General features: G+C 47.7%; 4 protein-coding genes across 4 annotated transcripts; 2 read left to right on the top strand and 2 right to left on the bottom strand.

Moving 5' to 3' along the window:
* Window positions 1-108: 108 nt before the first annotated feature.
* On the top strand, window positions 109-1,931 carry BKA67DRAFT_590417 (uncharacterized protein; the record flags this gene model as incomplete). Its single annotated transcript, XM_046104589.1, has 2 exons — window positions 109-113; window positions 623-1,931. The coding sequence occupies 2 exons, from the start codon at window positions 109-111 to the stop codon at window positions 1,929-1,931; spliced, it is 1,314 nt and encodes a 437-aa protein (XP_045960506.1).
* Window positions 1,932-5,834: 3,903 nt separating this feature from the next.
* Window positions 5,835-6,556, top strand: BKA67DRAFT_654618 (uncharacterized protein; the record flags this gene model as incomplete). Its single annotated transcript, XM_046106589.1, has 3 exons — window positions 5,835-6,169; window positions 6,230-6,382; window positions 6,475-6,556. The coding sequence occupies 3 exons, from the start codon at window positions 5,835-5,837 to the stop codon at window positions 6,554-6,556; spliced, it is 570 nt and encodes a 189-aa protein (XP_045960505.1).
* Window positions 6,557-7,930: 1,374 nt separating this feature from the next.
* On the bottom strand, window positions 7,931-8,650 carry BKA67DRAFT_654617 (uncharacterized protein; the record flags this gene model as incomplete). Its single annotated transcript, XM_046106588.1, has 1 exon — window positions 7,931-8,650. The coding sequence occupies one exon, from the start codon at window positions 8,648-8,650 to the stop codon at window positions 7,931-7,933; it is 720 nt and encodes a 239-aa protein (XP_045960504.1).
* Window positions 8,651-12,272: 3,622 nt separating this feature from the next.
* Window positions 12,273-14,432, bottom strand: BKA67DRAFT_551409 (geranylgeranyl pyrophosphate synthetase). The gene is made up of 2 exons (XM_046101744.1): window positions 13,169-14,432; window positions 12,273-13,105 (listed from the first exon to the last, which is right to left on the bottom strand). The coding sequence occupies exons 1-2, from the start codon at window positions 14,318-14,320 to the stop codon at window positions 12,416-12,418; spliced, it is 1,842 nt and encodes a 613-aa protein (XP_045960503.1). The 5' UTR covers window positions 14,321-14,432; the 3' UTR covers window positions 12,273-12,415.
* Window positions 14,433-18,149: the final 3,717 nt, after the last annotated feature.

The following is an 18,149-nucleotide window of genomic DNA, read 5'->3' as shown; positions in this document are numbered from 1 at the left end:
AATTTATTTCCTATTGAGATGTATACTCGAAGACATTCAAATGAATGCCACAAAGAAATGCTGTCAAGTACCCTTCGAAGATGATGCATGTGATAGGCTCCAGGCTACATGCGGTTCCGATAGTACATGCATAGGATAAGGCCACAGCTGACCGACCACGCAATTCAGCGCCGTCATGCCGGAAGCGGGCTAAGCTTTGCGCGTGGGGTCTACGTCAGGATCTCATCGTGACAGACAGGCCTCCGACCAGGCGTCGTTATGTCACTCTGCGCCAGATTTCTGGCTTGTGAAAAAATCATTAGTATTGAGAAAATTAAAATTTTCTGCTCCAACCACCATTCGGTAGTATTGAGTTCTCCGTCGCCGTGCAAAGTCCGCCGGTGTTTAGGAACCTATCATTTCGGCTTGTTATCATATCCGTCAAACCGTCCATGTGCTCCCGATGAGACCAGAAATCATAACCGGCCTTTATCCCTCTGTTGCTGCCAACCCCTGTACTCCAGCAGAATGCGGCAGAGCTCGTCTCTGTTGCATCACCAAAGTCATTCACGCTGGATCCGGTAGCATTTGTCACTTCATTGCTTGGCAACAACCATCTTCTCACCACGCGTGAATCTAGAAGAGACAAACTTCTTCACTCCTCTTTCTGGCCGTTACGATTTTACGATTTACGACGTTTGTTTACCGGAGTTGTTTCCACTCCAGCCCTCCCACCTTTTCCATACGAAATGTCTCTCCGCGGCACCCCGAACATCCCGGCAACACCGCGTGTAATATCCCCCAGTCCTACCCCTTCAGACACCCAGGACGGTTCGCAAGATGACTATTCGGGGCCTGTGACATGCTCAGCGGCTCGAAGGCGACAGACAGGCAATATCGCTCCTCAAGTGCCCATACAAGAGGGTATCGATGAGGACGAGTCGGATCCCGAACTCCGCCGCGCCCGGACGCGGTCTCGCAGTCCCATCAACTCACGCAAAGTCGCTCGTCTCGCTTCCGTCACGGATGATCGATCTAAGGATGCCCCCAAGGTCCAAGGCCAAGATCTTACAACGCACGCAAATGGCCTTGTAACGACGTCGAACGGGCACCTTGCGCCGCCCACGCCTGCCACCCCCTCCGGCTGGAGTTGGCGTGACTTCAGTCGCAGCCCGAGCCCACTGGGCTTGATTCCAATACATCGTCATTTCAAGACATTAATACACAAGCATGAGGTTCCGAGAAAGGTCTTGCACGTATCTATTGGCTTCTTGGTCTATTGGCTATACGTGACAGGAACACAACCGTCCAGGGTTACGCCGTGGCTGATGGGATTTCTGATCCCTATAGCCTCGACCGATATTTTACGCCACAATTTCGCGTCAATCAATCGTATCTACGTCAAGTGTCTAGGCGCATTTATGCGCGAGAGCGAATACTCTGGTTACAATGGCGTTATTTGGTATCTTCTAGGCGCGTGGAGTGTCCTATACTTCCTTCCGAAGGATGTAGCAGTTGTCTCGGTCATGTTACTGAGTTGGTGCGATACGGCAGCCAGCACTTTCGGTCGTTTATATGGCAGATACACACCTCGTATTAGACGAGGTAAATCGCTCGCAGGCTCGACCGCAGCTTTCGTGGTCGGTGTCCTCACAGCTGCATGGTTTTGGGGATGGCTTGCGCCGCGTACTCCCTCTTTCCCCGGAGACGATCAGAATCCGTTCATGTTCAACGGCTATTTAAGATTACCCGCATCAGCTGCGAATCTGCTTGGACTTGGTGAAACAGACGCAACCATCAGCGGCGCCGTCGCCCTGGGTGTGATGAGCATCTGCTCCGGGCTTGTTGCAGCATGCAGCGAGGTTGTTGATATTTTTGGCTGGGATGATAATATTACAATACCCGTACTGAGTGGCGTCGGCATTTGGGGGTTTCTCAAAGTTTTCGGTTGATCGCAGATGGGAAGGTTGACCCATTTACAGTACAAGACTTGTGCATCATAGGCGTTATTCAAGAACAAGACCAGATTGAAAGGCTTCGGCTTTGGCTGCCGAGCCTTGGATAGACAGGCGTGGAACATTTTCAACAAACTGGCAAAAATCTACTCTATTACATCTGATCGTACTAGTAACACATGTGACCACTGACGGGAACAGGAACTATTGGCCAGTTTGCAGTACTTACCTCGCTGCACTGTTGGATGCCGGGTCCCCAAGATCTGGGACAAACTGTAACTTCACGAATATCACTGGGCCCTTCGTCCGATCCATCATGCTACGTTGGACGATGCGGAATGAAACACAACTCAAGGGGTGCTTAAACCATGAGGGTCTGGTTCGGTCAGGCTCTGTGTACTCAGAAGACAAATCTTGGAAATCCACTTGCCGAGTTATACCGCAGAGAAAGTAGATTCTTAGCCAATTGTGAAGTACTTCTTCTACTCACTTCACCTCAAATTCGCGCACCTCGAATTCCAGTATACCAGATCTGACATCCACAAGACATTGCTGCTTGTGTACTTCGGTACATCTCAAACAGCCCAGTATTACTGTCATGAGCCACAAATAACAATGAAATATCGCACAAAGCATTCAGCGGCACACCAAGAGAATCCGCCACTCCGGCCAAGGTCGGCCTTTTTGACAAGTTGGGACACTTCCCTCGGCTACGGTATTGCCCTATGAGAAGATGCCCCATCATCGCCGTTGGAGTGCAGTTCATGTTTGACTGCAACTACTCCCCTCTCAGCCTAATCCTGGGTATCCACTACATATTACCTAGTGCTTCTTTGATGTACATCCTGCATGGACCAACAAGTACCAAACTCGGTCCCGTTTGTGGTGACTACGTACCTTGAAATACCCACATCGTATCTCTTTGAAACGGCGGGTATAAGGTGTATGCAATGGTATAGACTAAGCGCCACGACTTGACAAAGTTGTACAAAAGCTACAAGATTATCCGTCATATACCATGGTCTCAGGACTCGGGATGGCTGGCAGACCAGCATCTGAGAAATGGAATTCACAATTTCAAAGTTATGCCCTTTGCAAGCCTGAGCCAAAACGGTCTGGGGCAGTGAGCAGCATGAGACTGACCGTCCAATAGTCGCCCTAACGATACCTTTACCGTCGCGATACCGTACTCATGTTGAACAAATTGCCTCTTGAGCTCCACCAATTGTTTGTGCAGGAACCTGCTTCGAGTGGTGTACAATGTACTATCACGACTGTTGCAGATCTCCAGATACTCGGGTACAGCAGGACTTCCAACGTCTTTCGGCAGGGTACCATGAACATGTGTGCCACAATTTACAGATAGGGGCAGGAACACGTTGAACTGCATCTTCATGCACCTCCCAACAGATCCTTGTTCACACCAAGCAGAAACCCCTTCCTACTGCAAGGAAAGGGATGTCCTTCGTGCTTTCAATATTTCCAGATGATTCTCGTCTTTACACAAAACCCCTAAGCTAATAAGTCCCGTCATCCTGTTGCTTGAACGGCCCTTGTGGCAAGCGTCACATGACCTTGGGCTAAAATCCACGTACAGCTTCTCAGCAGACATTCGAAGATATGTCATCTGGACGCAATAACTGATGCATCAAATGGGCGGGACGGAGCGAACCCCTAGAGACTGACGACACCCACCATCTGTAATAAGCACGAGGCAGCCAGCGCACTGCATGCAGTCTTAGTTGTCAATGTATCTCGGACGCAGCTAAAATCACATGCAGCACTCTACATGCTGGCAGTGCTTCGATGATAAATTGTACTTGGCCACTAACGGTCACGTCGAAATTTACAGCCCTTGTCCGTGCCTCAAATGGCGAAGTTCGCTCTTACGTGTTCACATGGAACTTCCGGAGGGCAATCTGTTTTATACCATACCCGGCTATTTTATCGAGTTTCATCATCGACGGCAACTCAGAACTTCCTCATAGAGATTTTCTGCCACCGTCATTCACGCTCTCCCGTCGCGGGGCAGGCATCAAGTAGTCAATGGAGGGGCAATGGGCGTTAATCAACCTCAAGAACCGCACGGGCCTCAGCTAAACTACACCCACGTTTCTGTTTTTCCAATTCAAGCAGCATCAGCATCCTTGCCTTCTCGAAATTCGGAATTTCTGGCCAATAGAAAAATTCAAAATTCAAGAAATCGACCCCTGCTCAATCCGGAATTTCTTTAGATCAAGTGCCCCCAAACCTAAAGTAGAAACAACTGGGGGGATCCAAGATTCGGGACACGATTCGCTACAGTTGGGGAATTTCTTGGGCTCTGTGCTGTCTGCAACCCTATCTTATGTACGAGTATGAAAATCAAAGATGGAAGTGACATACCATGTCCAATTGTGTCTACGCCCCCCAAAGTCAGGACGAATTATTATTCGACGGCAACGACAGCAAAAAATTTGCAATCTGGAATTGTATTCGCTGACAGCCGGGAACTTTTGACAACACATCATACAGAACGAGAGGGAAAAAAACGCCCGACCGGCTGCACTCCTGCCTAACTAACAATGACTCTGACTTGACATATCCAGAACGGTCCACTGATTCCTGTTTGGCGGCTCAACGCTCCCATGCCTCGTCTCCCATTGCTCAATTGCCAATACTTGCCTCTACCAGACGGCTCCATGACTCCGCTGCAATCTGCACTTCATCTTGCACCTGGTTCTTGGTCCTGCAGATGGTAAATCCATCGCTGCTTTTGTGTCCATTAGCGTCACCGCGCTTGTTTCGTTGAAGCTTTCGTCGCCTCCGTCCGTCTACTTTGTAGGGGGGGGTGTGGGCAAGGACAAACGGCCGTTCTCTCCTCCAAGCATGGATCTGATGCCTATGCTCCGATCTAAGCTGGATAGGCTTCCTTTCTCACGCGCACACGCACATGGCCTCACCGTTTCTATTCGACAATTGCACACGGCTTCCGCCAATGGCCGAGAAAGCCATCCTTTCTATGCTCTGGGCTACCATTCCCTGTCTAGACTTAAATTTTTTTCTTCGGTCTCCAACCATTACCTCCGCCAGTCTTAGCAATTGGTCGACTAGTGTAAGTCGACGCTTTTGTCGGCAAAGGAACCCACGAAACCGCAACCCTGCCGGCAGACATCCTGCTACCCATCTCATCATCCGCCCACCATGTGAGGTAATGAGTGCTTCTCGGTTCTAGATTCTGACTAACACTGCCCGTTCGTTTGCTTGTAACACTCCCCCTCCAATACCGCGTATCCACCAGCGTTGTCCGGGATAGGAGAAGACTTACCTCTCGGCATATGCAGAAGCAGATGATTGTGATTCCACGGGCAAATCGAGAAACGGTTCTGGGACCAATTAGCTCATGTACTTCCTGGCCAACATGCGGTCAAGGTCCATCTCTCCGCGGCCAGACTCTCCGCCATGCCTGTTTGGCTTTGCATCTCCATGCCGCCATAGGAGGTGAAACGGGTAAGTGAGCGGCGGCACTAGCAACCAGACTAGGAGACATCATTATCCAACACCAGTTCTCATCTAAATCCCTTCGCCTCTTGCCTTCCTCGTCGCCTTCGAGCGGGGTCGAACGTCTTTGACGAATGGTGTCCTGGAAACTTATCCTCTCGGCAGAAGAGATGTCGTTTTCTTGAGCGCCAGGGCCCTCTGAATTCAAGTATAAAAAGGGGTCATGTTTAGAGGTTTGCTGTGTTTGATTCTCCTTCTTTCGTTATCACTTCAAACAACACAATCAACTTCCAATACTATTCAGACACTTCTCTGAATATATCTAGTCTTCTATACCAAGTGTTATTACCTCCCCTGATCCAAGCACCATTGATCACTTAGTATCAAGTCATACTAGTCTACCCATCCACTACCATCACAATGGCTTCATACTCCACACACCAATACTATTCCACGGCAGTGCCCATCCCTGCCAAGGTTGACCAGTACCAGTCCTACTATCAAAGCAGCGGCAGCAACTACTCCGCATCACCACCCGAGGACCTGCACGACGCCTCCGTCACCTCAGGTGTCCCTTCTTACGGACACAGCTACTCTGTCGGGGACTCGACTTACGATGGCAGCTCCAGTGGCGACTGTTGGGACAGCTCCGTTTCAGCCAGCGGTGTCGACTTCAACGACTATATTCAAGACCGCTTCGCCGAGTCTTTCGACCCCATCCCGCTTGACCGCAGCCTGGCTCAACAGGCACAGACGTAAGTCCACAGTTGTAAAAGCCATCTTTGCAAGGTTCAGCAGCTAAAGTAGTTACGTAGATCTGGTCAGTTGAACAACAAGCACCGCGAGCTTCTAGAGCTGCAAGCGAAAGCCCAAGCCCGTCTCGCCAAGTCGCGCGCTCGCTTTGCGGAAGGCTTACAAGATGCCCAAGAAGTTCGCGCGAACCTCGAGTGGACATCCAAGAAAGTCTCGTAAGTAGAGAGCAATAAGCACTTGCAAAATTCCATTTTGCCACGCTCCGATTCACAGAAAAATTGCATTTGCTGACGAGTATTAATTGCAGATCAATGAAGACCAAGGCCTCGCGGAAACACTCCAAGGAGTACAAGAAGGCCCGCGAGAGATTCCCTTCCCCTGAGTTCTAAGTCGTTGAATCGTATTTTGAGCCGCATTCTTTCATGCGTGCCGAAAACAGAAACTCACCTTACCCATAACATATACCCATGTCCTTGCCTGTTTTAGCGGACCTTTTCTTTTTGGCGTTCTCTGGGGTACAGTAGTGGGAGGGATGGAGATGGGACAGATCTTGCATATCTCAGATCTGTCGGTCTCTGCATTTTACATATCTACATACACACCTCCCTTGCATTTTTCTGGGGAAACCTGCAGGTAATTGGGGCCCAGTCGACGTTGGGATCAAGCGCGCGGCAATGGGGAACGCCATCTCCCCGCTGCTTTATCACAAACGTGTGGAACGTTCCCAAGGTGGTGTGGACAGGGCGGGCGTTCCTGCGTCGGGTATCGAGCAGTAGCGGATACTGGTGTCTCCACGCTGACGCACATGGATGGGATAGCAGCAGCGGCCGGTGGGTACGCGGGCCTGGTCTCATGGAGTTTGTGACTTGTGATTGGATGGCAAGGGTGTTCTCGATGCACCATTTTCCTCAAAAAGTACTGTGGCCCTCTTAGCAGGGGGTCGTAGGGAGACCACGCGAGGAGGGGTGGCCGGTGTGGTGATTAGACGGGCAGGGCTGCAGAATATGCAAGCAGCGTCGCCTGGGAATCACAGAAACAAGGTCTTGGTGGGGGGCTACTCTAAAAGCTGGAGGCTGGCCATAGGGACACACTCGGGGCGACTAGGCGAGAAAACGCGTGGATAGCTTGAGTCTCTGACGGCGCCACTTTGCCGTTTGTAGCTTCAGGATAGTGCCTTTTTCGTACTGGGGGTCACGAGAGCGTGGTCTCGACTACTTGATGGGGGTGTGGCAGTAGTGCTCGAACATCTCCTTATGTTCTTCTGGTGGGGTCCCATGTACATAGCTGAACGGACGACAGCAGGCTTCCTAGCGTAATGATACAAAATCTCCGTTTCTGATGACGGTTGCGTAGCCAGTACCCATAAAGGCCTGGACAGACAAGATGCCGGTGGCTCTGACCCAAGACCTGTCCAGTGCCCCCTTGGGTCAAATGGATGTACGTGACCTTCCACTCCATCATAGTGCTTTTTGTGGCTGCTTGGTCGTCCAGTGATATCGCGACCATAACGCCCACTGTATGATGATTGGGACATCACGTGATGACCAGTGCTCGCAAGTCGTGAAGAGAGCCATTGCCTGCCAAGATGTTATGTGTGGTGTATACGCAACAAGCCATGATTCTTTGAATCCGAGCATTCCCCTCGCCCCTTCCTAGCCTCCTTGAATGGGCTCTCTGCCGATCACGACTTGCTGTCCCTCTCCAGAGCTATTCCCACCCGATACCAAGATATGATCGCTTGCTCGGCCACGAGAATCAGACCCTCAGGTCGCAGCGCCGACCTGGCTTGCCGCCGCCGCCGCCGCCGCCTCCTTCTCCCTCTCCCACCTGGCCTTGGACTCCTCCCAAGTCAGGTAGTCACCGCTCAGCGGCTCGAGCCCGCGCTCCCTCTCCAGCTTCTCCCAGGGGTTGATGTTGAACGACGGGTCATAGTAGTCCTCGTACCAGGGCTTGCGGTCGCCACCGTCGACACCCCACTCCACGTGCTGACGCTGGTCGCGGTAGCCTCCCCGTCCGTAGCCGTGTTGGTATCTCCCACCCCTACTACCACCACCTGCTGTCGTCGCGCCGCCCGCCGCGGCGTCGGCATGCGCCTGCGCACCGGCATCAGCATCCGGTGGCGGCAGCACTGCTGCGGGTTCGAGTGACGTGGCGGGGCGCGAGGTGTCGATGTACTGTGGCTCCGGATCGTCTTCGTCGTCATCGTCCAGCGAGATCTCGTCCTTGTTGTTACTGTTCTTCTTCTGCGCCGCCGGCGCCACCGCTGCTGCCTGTCGAGCGCCCAGCGGGATGGCATTGGCCCCTTGGCCGTGATCGACCGCCGCCCGCGCCCCGTGGTGCGGCAGCGCGGCCGAGGCGGACTCCTCGAGGTGCGGGTTGTACTTGCGCCGCTTGGCGTTGGGCTGCTGTGCGCCGAAGCTCGAGAAGCCCATGGCCGCCGCCATGGCTTCCATCGAGTCGGCCTCGAGGCTGTCTTGATCCATGGCTTTCTGTGTTTTGCTGGCGCTGTAAAAGGTCTTTGGTGTGGGAGATTTTTAAGGGGCTGAGCTGTTTTTGATTCCCCTTCGCGGTATCGCGAGATGGGAAACTCGACGTTCGCGGGGCCGTGGGGTCGTGGATGAACTTGCTGCGACCTGGGGATGATGTAGTTTTGTGAATTGACTGGCTCGAAAGTCTGGTTAATATTTTTGGGGGGAGCTTGGGCCTGAAGAGGTTCTGATGCTAGGACTTGAGCGCTGGATGCAGGGTTCCTAAGGTGCTCCATGTAGGCGTCGATCTGTGACTCTACGGTAATATGGTGACCTGTCTGGAATGATGACACGAGCCGGGACTGAAGTGTCTAGCATGGAACTATCCTACACTGAGACAAAAATAACAATTAGATATTGTTATTTATGTCTCAGTGTAGGATAGTTCGATTGTCATCCTCTGTATTGCACAACAACCTTGAGAGGACATCGAGGCAATTGTCAGGTGCTCACTAATTGCTGCCCCACGCACATCTAGTTTAGGTAACTTAGTTCATGGTGTTACACAAGACCACACCATGCAAGGATGAGCTGACTGGCTTAATTGAGGCCAAAAAGAGTATATTATAGCAGCCCCGGAACGTCAAAATGCAATGCACGATCCATTTACTAGTTGTACATATGTGATTGACTTTCACGAAGTTGGCAGCAATAAACCTTGCCTTCCCCTACTTCGGAAAATTCTGGCAATGGTACCACAAAGACCCTTGGAATACAAGCTCCATTTGCACATACAGACACCGTTACTGCCTTTGGTTACACGCATATTGCGAATGTCACGGTTGAGCCTGTCGTTTTTGGCTATCCAAACTCACAAGAATGAAAATACTGAAAAGATGAAAAATGAAACCCCATTTTGCAATTCCAAACACCTCCAATAAGCATATTATAGCCTGAACTACTGCACCGGGTATTTACAGATTGAGTACTACATGACTCAATGTGGCATAGCTCTTGCTCTCTTAAAATCGTGGTTGGCTTGATTATAAGCTATCCATGGTATTGAGAGGGCCTGTGAGTGTACCTAGCTTTCGCCTGCTAAGCTTGAATAATCATGAAAAGAATCATCCCAGCTTAGGGCGAAAAAATTAGTTTCGTCCTAATAAAAACTCAAGATACTACCTACTTCCACACCGGCAACTTGCACTTCATGCCCTCATGATTCCGTGTCCTTGCACTGATATTCGCTGAAGATCGAACTGGCTCATATTTTGCAGATTTTCAGCCGTGACGACCCAGACAGTGGCCTGCAATCAATCGCAAGGTCAATTAGTCTAGGCACGAACTGCATATTACACACTGCAGGGGCTATACTTGTTTCTTCACACGTTTTTTCCCATTACGTATTGTCTTGACTACATGTACAAAGAGGCCTACCTAAGTGATATCCGCGTTGGACGTCATTCATAGTGATTCAATTTTGTCAACGAAATGATAAATTCGGTGATTAGTGACCGTCTTAGATCTTCTGCAAATAATCCTTGAGGGTAATCATGGACTAGATACAAAGAGAAGACGGACACTTTTTCATCCTAGCCGAGATAGATCTTGATTAAAGAAAACAGTGCTCACGTGAGAAGGCTAGATTCGCGTTTCGAGTGATTCAAGGCCTGGTCTCTCCTCGCCGGCAAAGGCAAGTCGAAGAAATGCTTGATACTTTGCGCTAAAGGGCTACATCTGGCTCACGATAGGACCCGTACCATTTATCTGACTAACACGTTGACAGCTTGCATTGCGGCGCAGTTCTGTTGACCGGTGTGGCGGTGAATCTGATTTCGTTGTAATATCAAGGAAGACTTGGTTTCCTTTGTGTCTATCGCGTATCTAGGGTACTATGGACGCTCGGAATATAGTATTTATGGTGAAGTCTAGGCAAAAGCTGTCACAATTAAGGGATAATGTTTGCATAAGACTTGCAAGAAATTTGTTTAGGCCCCAGCAGTCTATTTTCTTTTCCTGAGTAGTATTAAATACGTGATAGTATAATGGATATCGTCAGAAATGATCATTAGAGGGGAATTCAGATACCCTCTGCGCCTCATTCCATTCTGCTTGGGAGAAACAGAATATTCCCTCTCTTGAGACTTGTTGAAGAAGCTTAGTCATTATGGTTATTAACCCTTTTATTTTATTTTTCCCTCGTCTACTGACTGCCACCCGGAGCTGCAGAATCCTGCCCTTTTGCTTCTCTCATTACTGCAGATTCCTCGAGTTGCCCGTCTCCTGCGTTCCAGAAGGGAAGAACGATATTCAATGTGTTGCCCAAATTGACTTGAGCGATCACCGTCGATGACTATGGCTTCGATTAGATCATACCTGTTCTTAATAACGGTCTTTGCAAGAGTTTTGAGGATGTACTTACGGGATCAGAATTTTTGAGTCGTCATAGATCCCATTCCAACACCACAATACTTAGCATCTTCATTTCACTGTACTCCATGGATTCGGAACCCAAGCAGCTACCTAAACTTATCCGAATACGGTCAAAATGTGAATACGGTCCTTAAGTAGAAACTTGGATCGATCCATGCTGAGCTTCGCGACATTCATAAAGTAATTCGAGGCGTGAAAATCTTGAGCTCCCGTCTCAGACCAATTTTAAGAAACCCATGAAAAGAGCAAGTCCGCTATATAGAACTACATAGAGCGGATGGCCGTGAGGTGCGATTTAGGACGAGGTGTTAAGCTGGTTTGCAGACATGAACGACAAGCTGGGAGCTTTTGCAGAAAACTTCAGGCCAGCTAGTACATAGAAACGAAGGCATTTCTAATCTAAGTCCCGTAGCTGTTAGTATCCACGTGGTTCTCAACTCCGCGTAGGGACGTTTCTGATTTGGGGGTGTATGCTGGCATTAATTCAGAGAATACAACGCCCGACAACGCATCAAGCACCATAGTACATCATGCTCTATTCCACAACGGTCGCTGCATCTTGAAAACAACCAAGAATGCCTTGTCTTTGACTTGATTACCTAAATAATGTTTTGGCATTACTCTGATTCTGCAATATTCTTTCAGGTGATTGGACCGCTTTAGCTAAATCTGAGGACGTCATTGCATTGCTAGGATTCCTAGATGAACACCTAACTGAGCCAAGACTTTGTAATTTGATAATTATATCGACCGATATCTTTATTCTCAACGCGGCCACCTAATACGATGCATGAGTTGTTGATTTCCTTGGGCAAACACCCTTTATGAGCTAGGAAGCAGTGTAGCTCGAAACCCCTTTCTTGTCCAGATGTATCGATCATGAAATAGCATTTAGGTCTGATAGGGAAGCTAACAAGATACATAAAATCAGTAACAGCATCTCCCCGCTCACATTCTCAAGGTCTCAATGAACCTTTCTCTCTAGAACTTTGATATCACTTCATGCGCATGTTTTAGGCAAAATCGATGCAGCGCTTGCTGCCTGGTCGTTTTCACAGGCTTTGCCGTGATAGGTATTTCAAGGCCCACAGCCTGACCTCGAGATCAAGCCTCAATGGCAATCACCCCTTGTCTCGTTGAATTCTTTATGAAATAGATCTTCAAAATATCGCCATACGTTATTGAAAGCTCGAACATCTCGTCCTGATAACTTTCATTTTCCCATACGCCTTTAACCATTTCTATGTCGGTATTGTCTGTATGTGCTACAATATTTTCTCTGTCTGCATATTACGAATATACTTGATTGAATAATTTGATCAAAAAGAATTAGTGTAAGAGAGATATTCAGAAAGACCAATCTGAATCATAATCAAAGAATCCAGATGCCGGGGTGTCATCTTCCTCTTCTAACCCTTCCCCGCCGTGGATTTCAAGCGGCCACTTATCCAATGACTTTCTCTGCTTCTCGGATACTGGGAAGCGTGCCTCATGAGCTTCACGCACCATCTTCCGTGCCCTGAGCCAAAATATGCCAGAATGTGAAATCACAAAAAGAACAGCATTGTAAGCCACATCCCTATCTTTTAGCCCCAGATTTGAGCGTTCCGAGAGGAACAGATAAATGAGACGAAATGCTGAATCTCGGGCTAGACTTTTCTGTCCAGAAATTCGATGTCTCTCTTCTGCATCCCAATCACTCTTTCCGCTTCTAAAATCATCCATGACTGTGCGCAAAGTTTTGCCTTTGAGAAGATCTACGGAAAGGAAATCCAAAGATCGACAAATGACACGATATTCGTCCAGATTAGGAGGTATAGAACGAAAAATCTGTCTAGGGCCTTTCGTCAATCCACAATATATTTCAGCAAAGAAGGGGATGTCATCGTATCTTAGAAGGACAGCTGAGTCAGGATTCATCAGCTGTTCTGGAGTCATAAGTGACTTAAAAAAAGGCATTTCCTTCAAATTGATGAGATATTCAATCTTCCCAACCTCGACGGTGATTTTCGGTATCCCTTTGTTTGTCTGTGTTGTCTAAATGTGTAAGCGAATTCACCACAGTCTGGCGGGTATTGGAAATCGTCTTGCACTATTTACCTTTGATTCTGCTGGTGGCTTCACGTTTGACATTCCAGATGGTGGATTTTTCCATTTTGAGCGAATATCCTCCGGTAAGAGACTTCGTGTAGAAAGCTCCGAAATGGCCAGTTCATCGTGCTGTATATCGTACTTCACAGTCGCTCTGCCTCCGATGCGTTTCACAGCCTCAAGAATCTTGCGAATAAGGGTGATGAATATATTGAGTCGTTCTTGACTATTGTTCTCCCATTCCTTGATCTGTTTCGATATGTCTTCTGGGTGTGTAGGTCGAAATGTGCCTTTCTCATGATAGGCTCGCACAAGTTTTGGAGTTTGAGAGATCCAAAGCTGCGGAGCAAGTTCGTTTATGGTGAGATCTCGATGCAGTCCGCGTGTCTTGATTGCGAGCGTTTGTTCGATCGGCACATTCCGACCCAACTCTTGAACGGTCAACGGTATTGGTGTGGAGGCGAAGGAATGGCGATCTGCTATAGACAAGCAGTCCATCTTTCTTGGAAGCTGATCCGTCTGCTTCACTAAGCTGTCAGGCACTGAACTGATAAGATCATCATCCACGAACCCCTGCAATTCATGACGGATGATGAAGTTCAACCCGCCAAGATTGTATGAAATGATTCTATAATGTCCAGTGCTTCCTTGGACTTGGATCTGTGTGACGGCTTTTCCATATTCATGGCCAAATCCTCGAAACTGGTCTGGTTGTATGGTATCCGAGTTGCTCGTTTCCACGCGAGACACGAACGCGGTGTTTCCAAGAACCTCAACTTCCATGGTGAACGGTTCCAATTCGTGCGCAGGTTTATCACGACCTGCAAATTCAAATAATTTGCGAAGATTGTTCCGATCAGTTACAACATCAGCCGAAAAGACATCGTATGAAGGCATCGTGGTGTTCAAAGCTTGGAAGAGCGGTTCGAGAGGACTATCCGAATGACGAGCCGCGTTCTGATTGATATATATATGGCCGGAATCCTTCTTCACACGTCGGAGACCCTCAGGCGCCAGCCAGAGATTTGGGCTGCCTGGCACAACAATTGTCGGCGATGGCTTCTCTAGCCAGTTGTAAGATGCCAAATGCTTCACATTGTCAATTGATACACGACCTGAAGGGATGGCATGGTGTGCTTCTGAACGAGAAATCTTTTCCATAATGGTTGGTTGTCTTTCGATGGGAAAGGGTCGAAATATCACAAGATAGTGTCAAAGATATTGTTCCTTCGCTATTGAATTGTTTGATTGATTACGTCTAAGTCTGAATTCGTGGAAAGAAAGAAAAAGGTCTATATTTCGACTTCAAGTAGATAATAAACTGTCTCTAGCCGTCATGATGACAACAAAATCATCAAATGCTCTTGTGCATCAATTGTTGCCATTCGCCGAGCGTGTATAGTGACGAATCATTCCTCTTCCGGTCCGCCTTTTGTGCCACCACCCTTCCCAATCTCATTGCTTATTTTGGGGGCTTTTACATACACAACCAAACCTTGATCTCCAACAGAATATCTGATATAGCAAATGAGAATGTGACACGCCTACTTAAATTTGCTTGCATCTCGGAAACACAAAATGTCGGACCATCGAGCTTTTCGGAAATAGTGCCTAATGCCGAGCCAGGTATTCAATTTGCTGAACCCAGACTCAAAATCTTCTTTGGAGATAGATATGTGGGAGGGTGCTTTGCACCATAAGCTCTCCGTGTAAGGAGCCTGTATTTTCCGCGAAAGGGTGTGCTTGTTGGCTTGGGGGTTATGAAGCAGCCCTCGCCAGTCAGCAGCGCCCTTTCGATCCGAATAGATCAAAAACCGTGACTTACTTCTACGACTTACAATATTATGCCTAGTATAGATAAATATTAAATTGGTGTAATAGATAAAGAAAAAGACCAAGAAAAGATCATCAAAATAGACATCGTTAATTTAACAGAGATTAATGCTCACGTAAATCAAGTTCGATTAATAATTAATATTAGCCTTTTATACCTCGGGTACTTTCGTTGTTATTGATTGCGCTTCAGGGCGTATAAGCTATAGGTTTTCTGTTTTTCCTTTTTTCTTTCTTTTTAAACCCAATTTCACCACTTAATAATTTGGAATATCTGGTCCATTTTTAGACGAGGCCACTTTGAGTGTTTATCAGAAAGAAAAAGAACTGAATTAGAATATATCTTATCAAAAGCGATGAACTATAAGTTTTGTACTCAGAACGTATCCTCTCAACTTAAAAGAACGAACAAAGTAGCAGCATCCATTTGGATTGTCAAAGAATCCCGACCATCAATGCCCTCCAAATCCTGCTTGTTATCAACATGATTCCGTGCCACTTCCTCGGTGAGTAAAGCAGCTCCGTATACTTGTAGCTTCGCTACGCTTGTTTGGGTAGACCCTTGCGTATGAGGTCGTACGATGACAGCATGGTCGATATTCGGTACCATCACTATTAGATCACCTTCTTTGGCTTAACACGATGCAATCCCCATGTTACACGGCATTGCAGGGTTCCGAGATCGGAGTTGGATAAGACGTGGCTCGTTATTAACAAGATCGATCAATGACGTGTCTTTAAGTTGCTCATTCTTTCGAGGGCTGGCATTAGTTCGAAGGTAATGGCTTAATGCACTTTCCTCCTCATCTTTTGTGGCGGAAATCCCATTACGCCGGCTTGAAACCCGCTCTACCCAATGCAAAGCGCTCACATGGTTGAAACATGCCTGCTTCTGAGGTGCGTGAAATATGGCGTGAAGAAGTTTTCTGCTCTCTAACCTGGCTCTCCCTAACGCGTCTGGGTAGTTGGTTTATACTTTTCCCCTCCACACAATTTCATTTTCCAGATTTGCGAACATATTGGTAACGGAGGTTCCGACATATTCAATACTGCCAATGACAGAGCCGTCAATCTTAAATACTTTCGGATCTGAGCTCCCAACTGTATACATAGACTGGTCTTGGGTTTCTCCTCTGGTCGGAGAACTTGGAACACGGCTGTATTGTCCTAACCTAGTAGGAGGAGTTTGACCAGGGCGCCAAAGGAAAGAATTTCTGATTCCGAAAGCTTCTCTTGCTGATTTATGAACTACATCACATCGGTCCAAACCTCGACGAGGGATTTGTCGTAATTCATGGCAGGAAAATCATGGTTGTCGGTTGCGAGGCTTACAAGTCCATATATCTTGTCCCTTGGCTCTTCACATTCGGCTTCTTAATAATCCGACAATAGTCTCCACAGATTACAGTCATCTATAAACCGTTTTTGATGAAGATGTTCCAACTTTAGAGGTCCGTCACTTCCGACGTCGTGCATTTTCATGAGAGTTATGAAAGACTCCCACGGTAGTGGACCTGACTGGCCACAACATACCTTTAATTAATAAGCTTGCGCAACCTCTTGAATGATCCACAGTCGATGCCAGTACTCATCACTATACAGCCTTTCCGCCAGTTGGAATTCATTCTGTTGAATCATCGTATTGTTTGGCTCCTGCCAAGGGGAAGTTTCTGCAAGGGTCGCAGTGCCGGCTTCAGGCTGTGCGATACTTGTTACATCGGGATTACTGCATTTTTGAGTTTCCCAGCATCCCTCGCGACATCGAGTCCTGATTACCCAACCATATAACCACGGTGTTTGCCCCGAAGTAGATATGATGCATGATTTGCAGCTGGTGGTTACGCTCCGGAAGATCATTCTGATTAATGCAAATAGCGTCAACCCAGAATGGGAGTTCTCTTTTCTGGTTCCGCATGTAACGAAGAGCTACGTATAGGTTTTGGCCAATCAAGAACTGATCACCGTTGAGGATAATTGGGATTTTTTGCTTTTGTTACCCCACATGTAGGATAATGCGTAATAGTTGGGCTTTTGGCCAAACTCAACAGCAGACAAGGTTCCCATTGTGGATCGTTGCCGCATTCGGATGGCTCAATTGTCAACAGACGAATACTGTTTGCGCTACTAAGCTTCTGGTAAGAGAAGACTAGAGTTTCCTCTGTGTCGATGGCTAGTCCATCTTGTGCTTCAGACTGGCTACGCGACTGATTCAAGAAAATCATGATGAGTGCTAAGCAAGAGAAGAGGGGGGGTTGTTCCAAGATATAGTTTGAGCATTGATTCAAGAAGCGGAGACGTGGGCAGGTCATTGACAGTTACTTATATAGCGATACCAGCGAGGTCCTACCGCAGAGCGATCGGACAGATAAATAGAATATGCTGAATCAACATGAATGCAGCCGCCTCGTTCAAGAAGGCTGTGCATACTCCTTCGCCGCAGCCTCACTTTTGATGCCCTCGTAAATGCGGGGCAGAGTTGCACTTTCGGACTTTCGATCCATTCCTCAAACATGTTTCATTTGAAAAGATATAAAAATATACATATGGTTCGGCATAACGAAGTACAGATACTGTGAGACAAGATGGATTAGAAGATGCAAATATCGATAATCTTTTCTGATCTTATTTCGCTATTGAGGCGACACGTATGACTATACATGCTGTTCTGCTCCCTCGAGCAAATCGAAATAGAGGAGACCAAAACTACATATTAACTTGGCAGAATGGATCTTGCCAACTTTCATGGGCCGGAAGTAGAATTCCCGGCATTAATAAGTCCTGAGCTCTATGAGTTTTGTGGCATGTAGGTATGATTCTGCAAAGGCTTCGAAGCACGCCGGAGAACTTGCATATACATATCTCGGTATTGTGACTAATGCCCCCACTAGAGTCCGCGAGAAATGGAGATTTAAATTCAATAAATGGGCTCGTTCAACTCGGCTAGACTCTCCATACTCATGTAAGCTAGACAGCACTGCTGGAGCGCTTTATGGCTCTGCCCAATGATACTCGTTCCGCGACTCAATTGGTCAACTACTGGTGGGTCAGAAAGAAACAACGAGAAATGGTTTTAAGGATATACTTTCGAACATCGCCATCTAAAGAATTCACGGAATAGCAATCTTCTAAATATACAGATTTCACACGAGACTAGATA

The sequence above is a fragment of the Truncatella angustata genome, assembly GCF_020726525.1.
Source record: "Truncatella angustata strain MPI-SDFR-AT-0073 chromosome Unknown BKA67scaffold_2, whole genome shotgun sequence".
In the NCBI taxonomy this organism is placed as follows: domain Eukaryota; kingdom Fungi; phylum Ascomycota; class Sordariomycetes; order Amphisphaeriales; family Sporocadaceae; genus Truncatella; species Truncatella angustata.
Note: the sequence above shows the minus strand (reverse complement) of the source record. Positions and strands in the feature narration are given on the sequence as shown.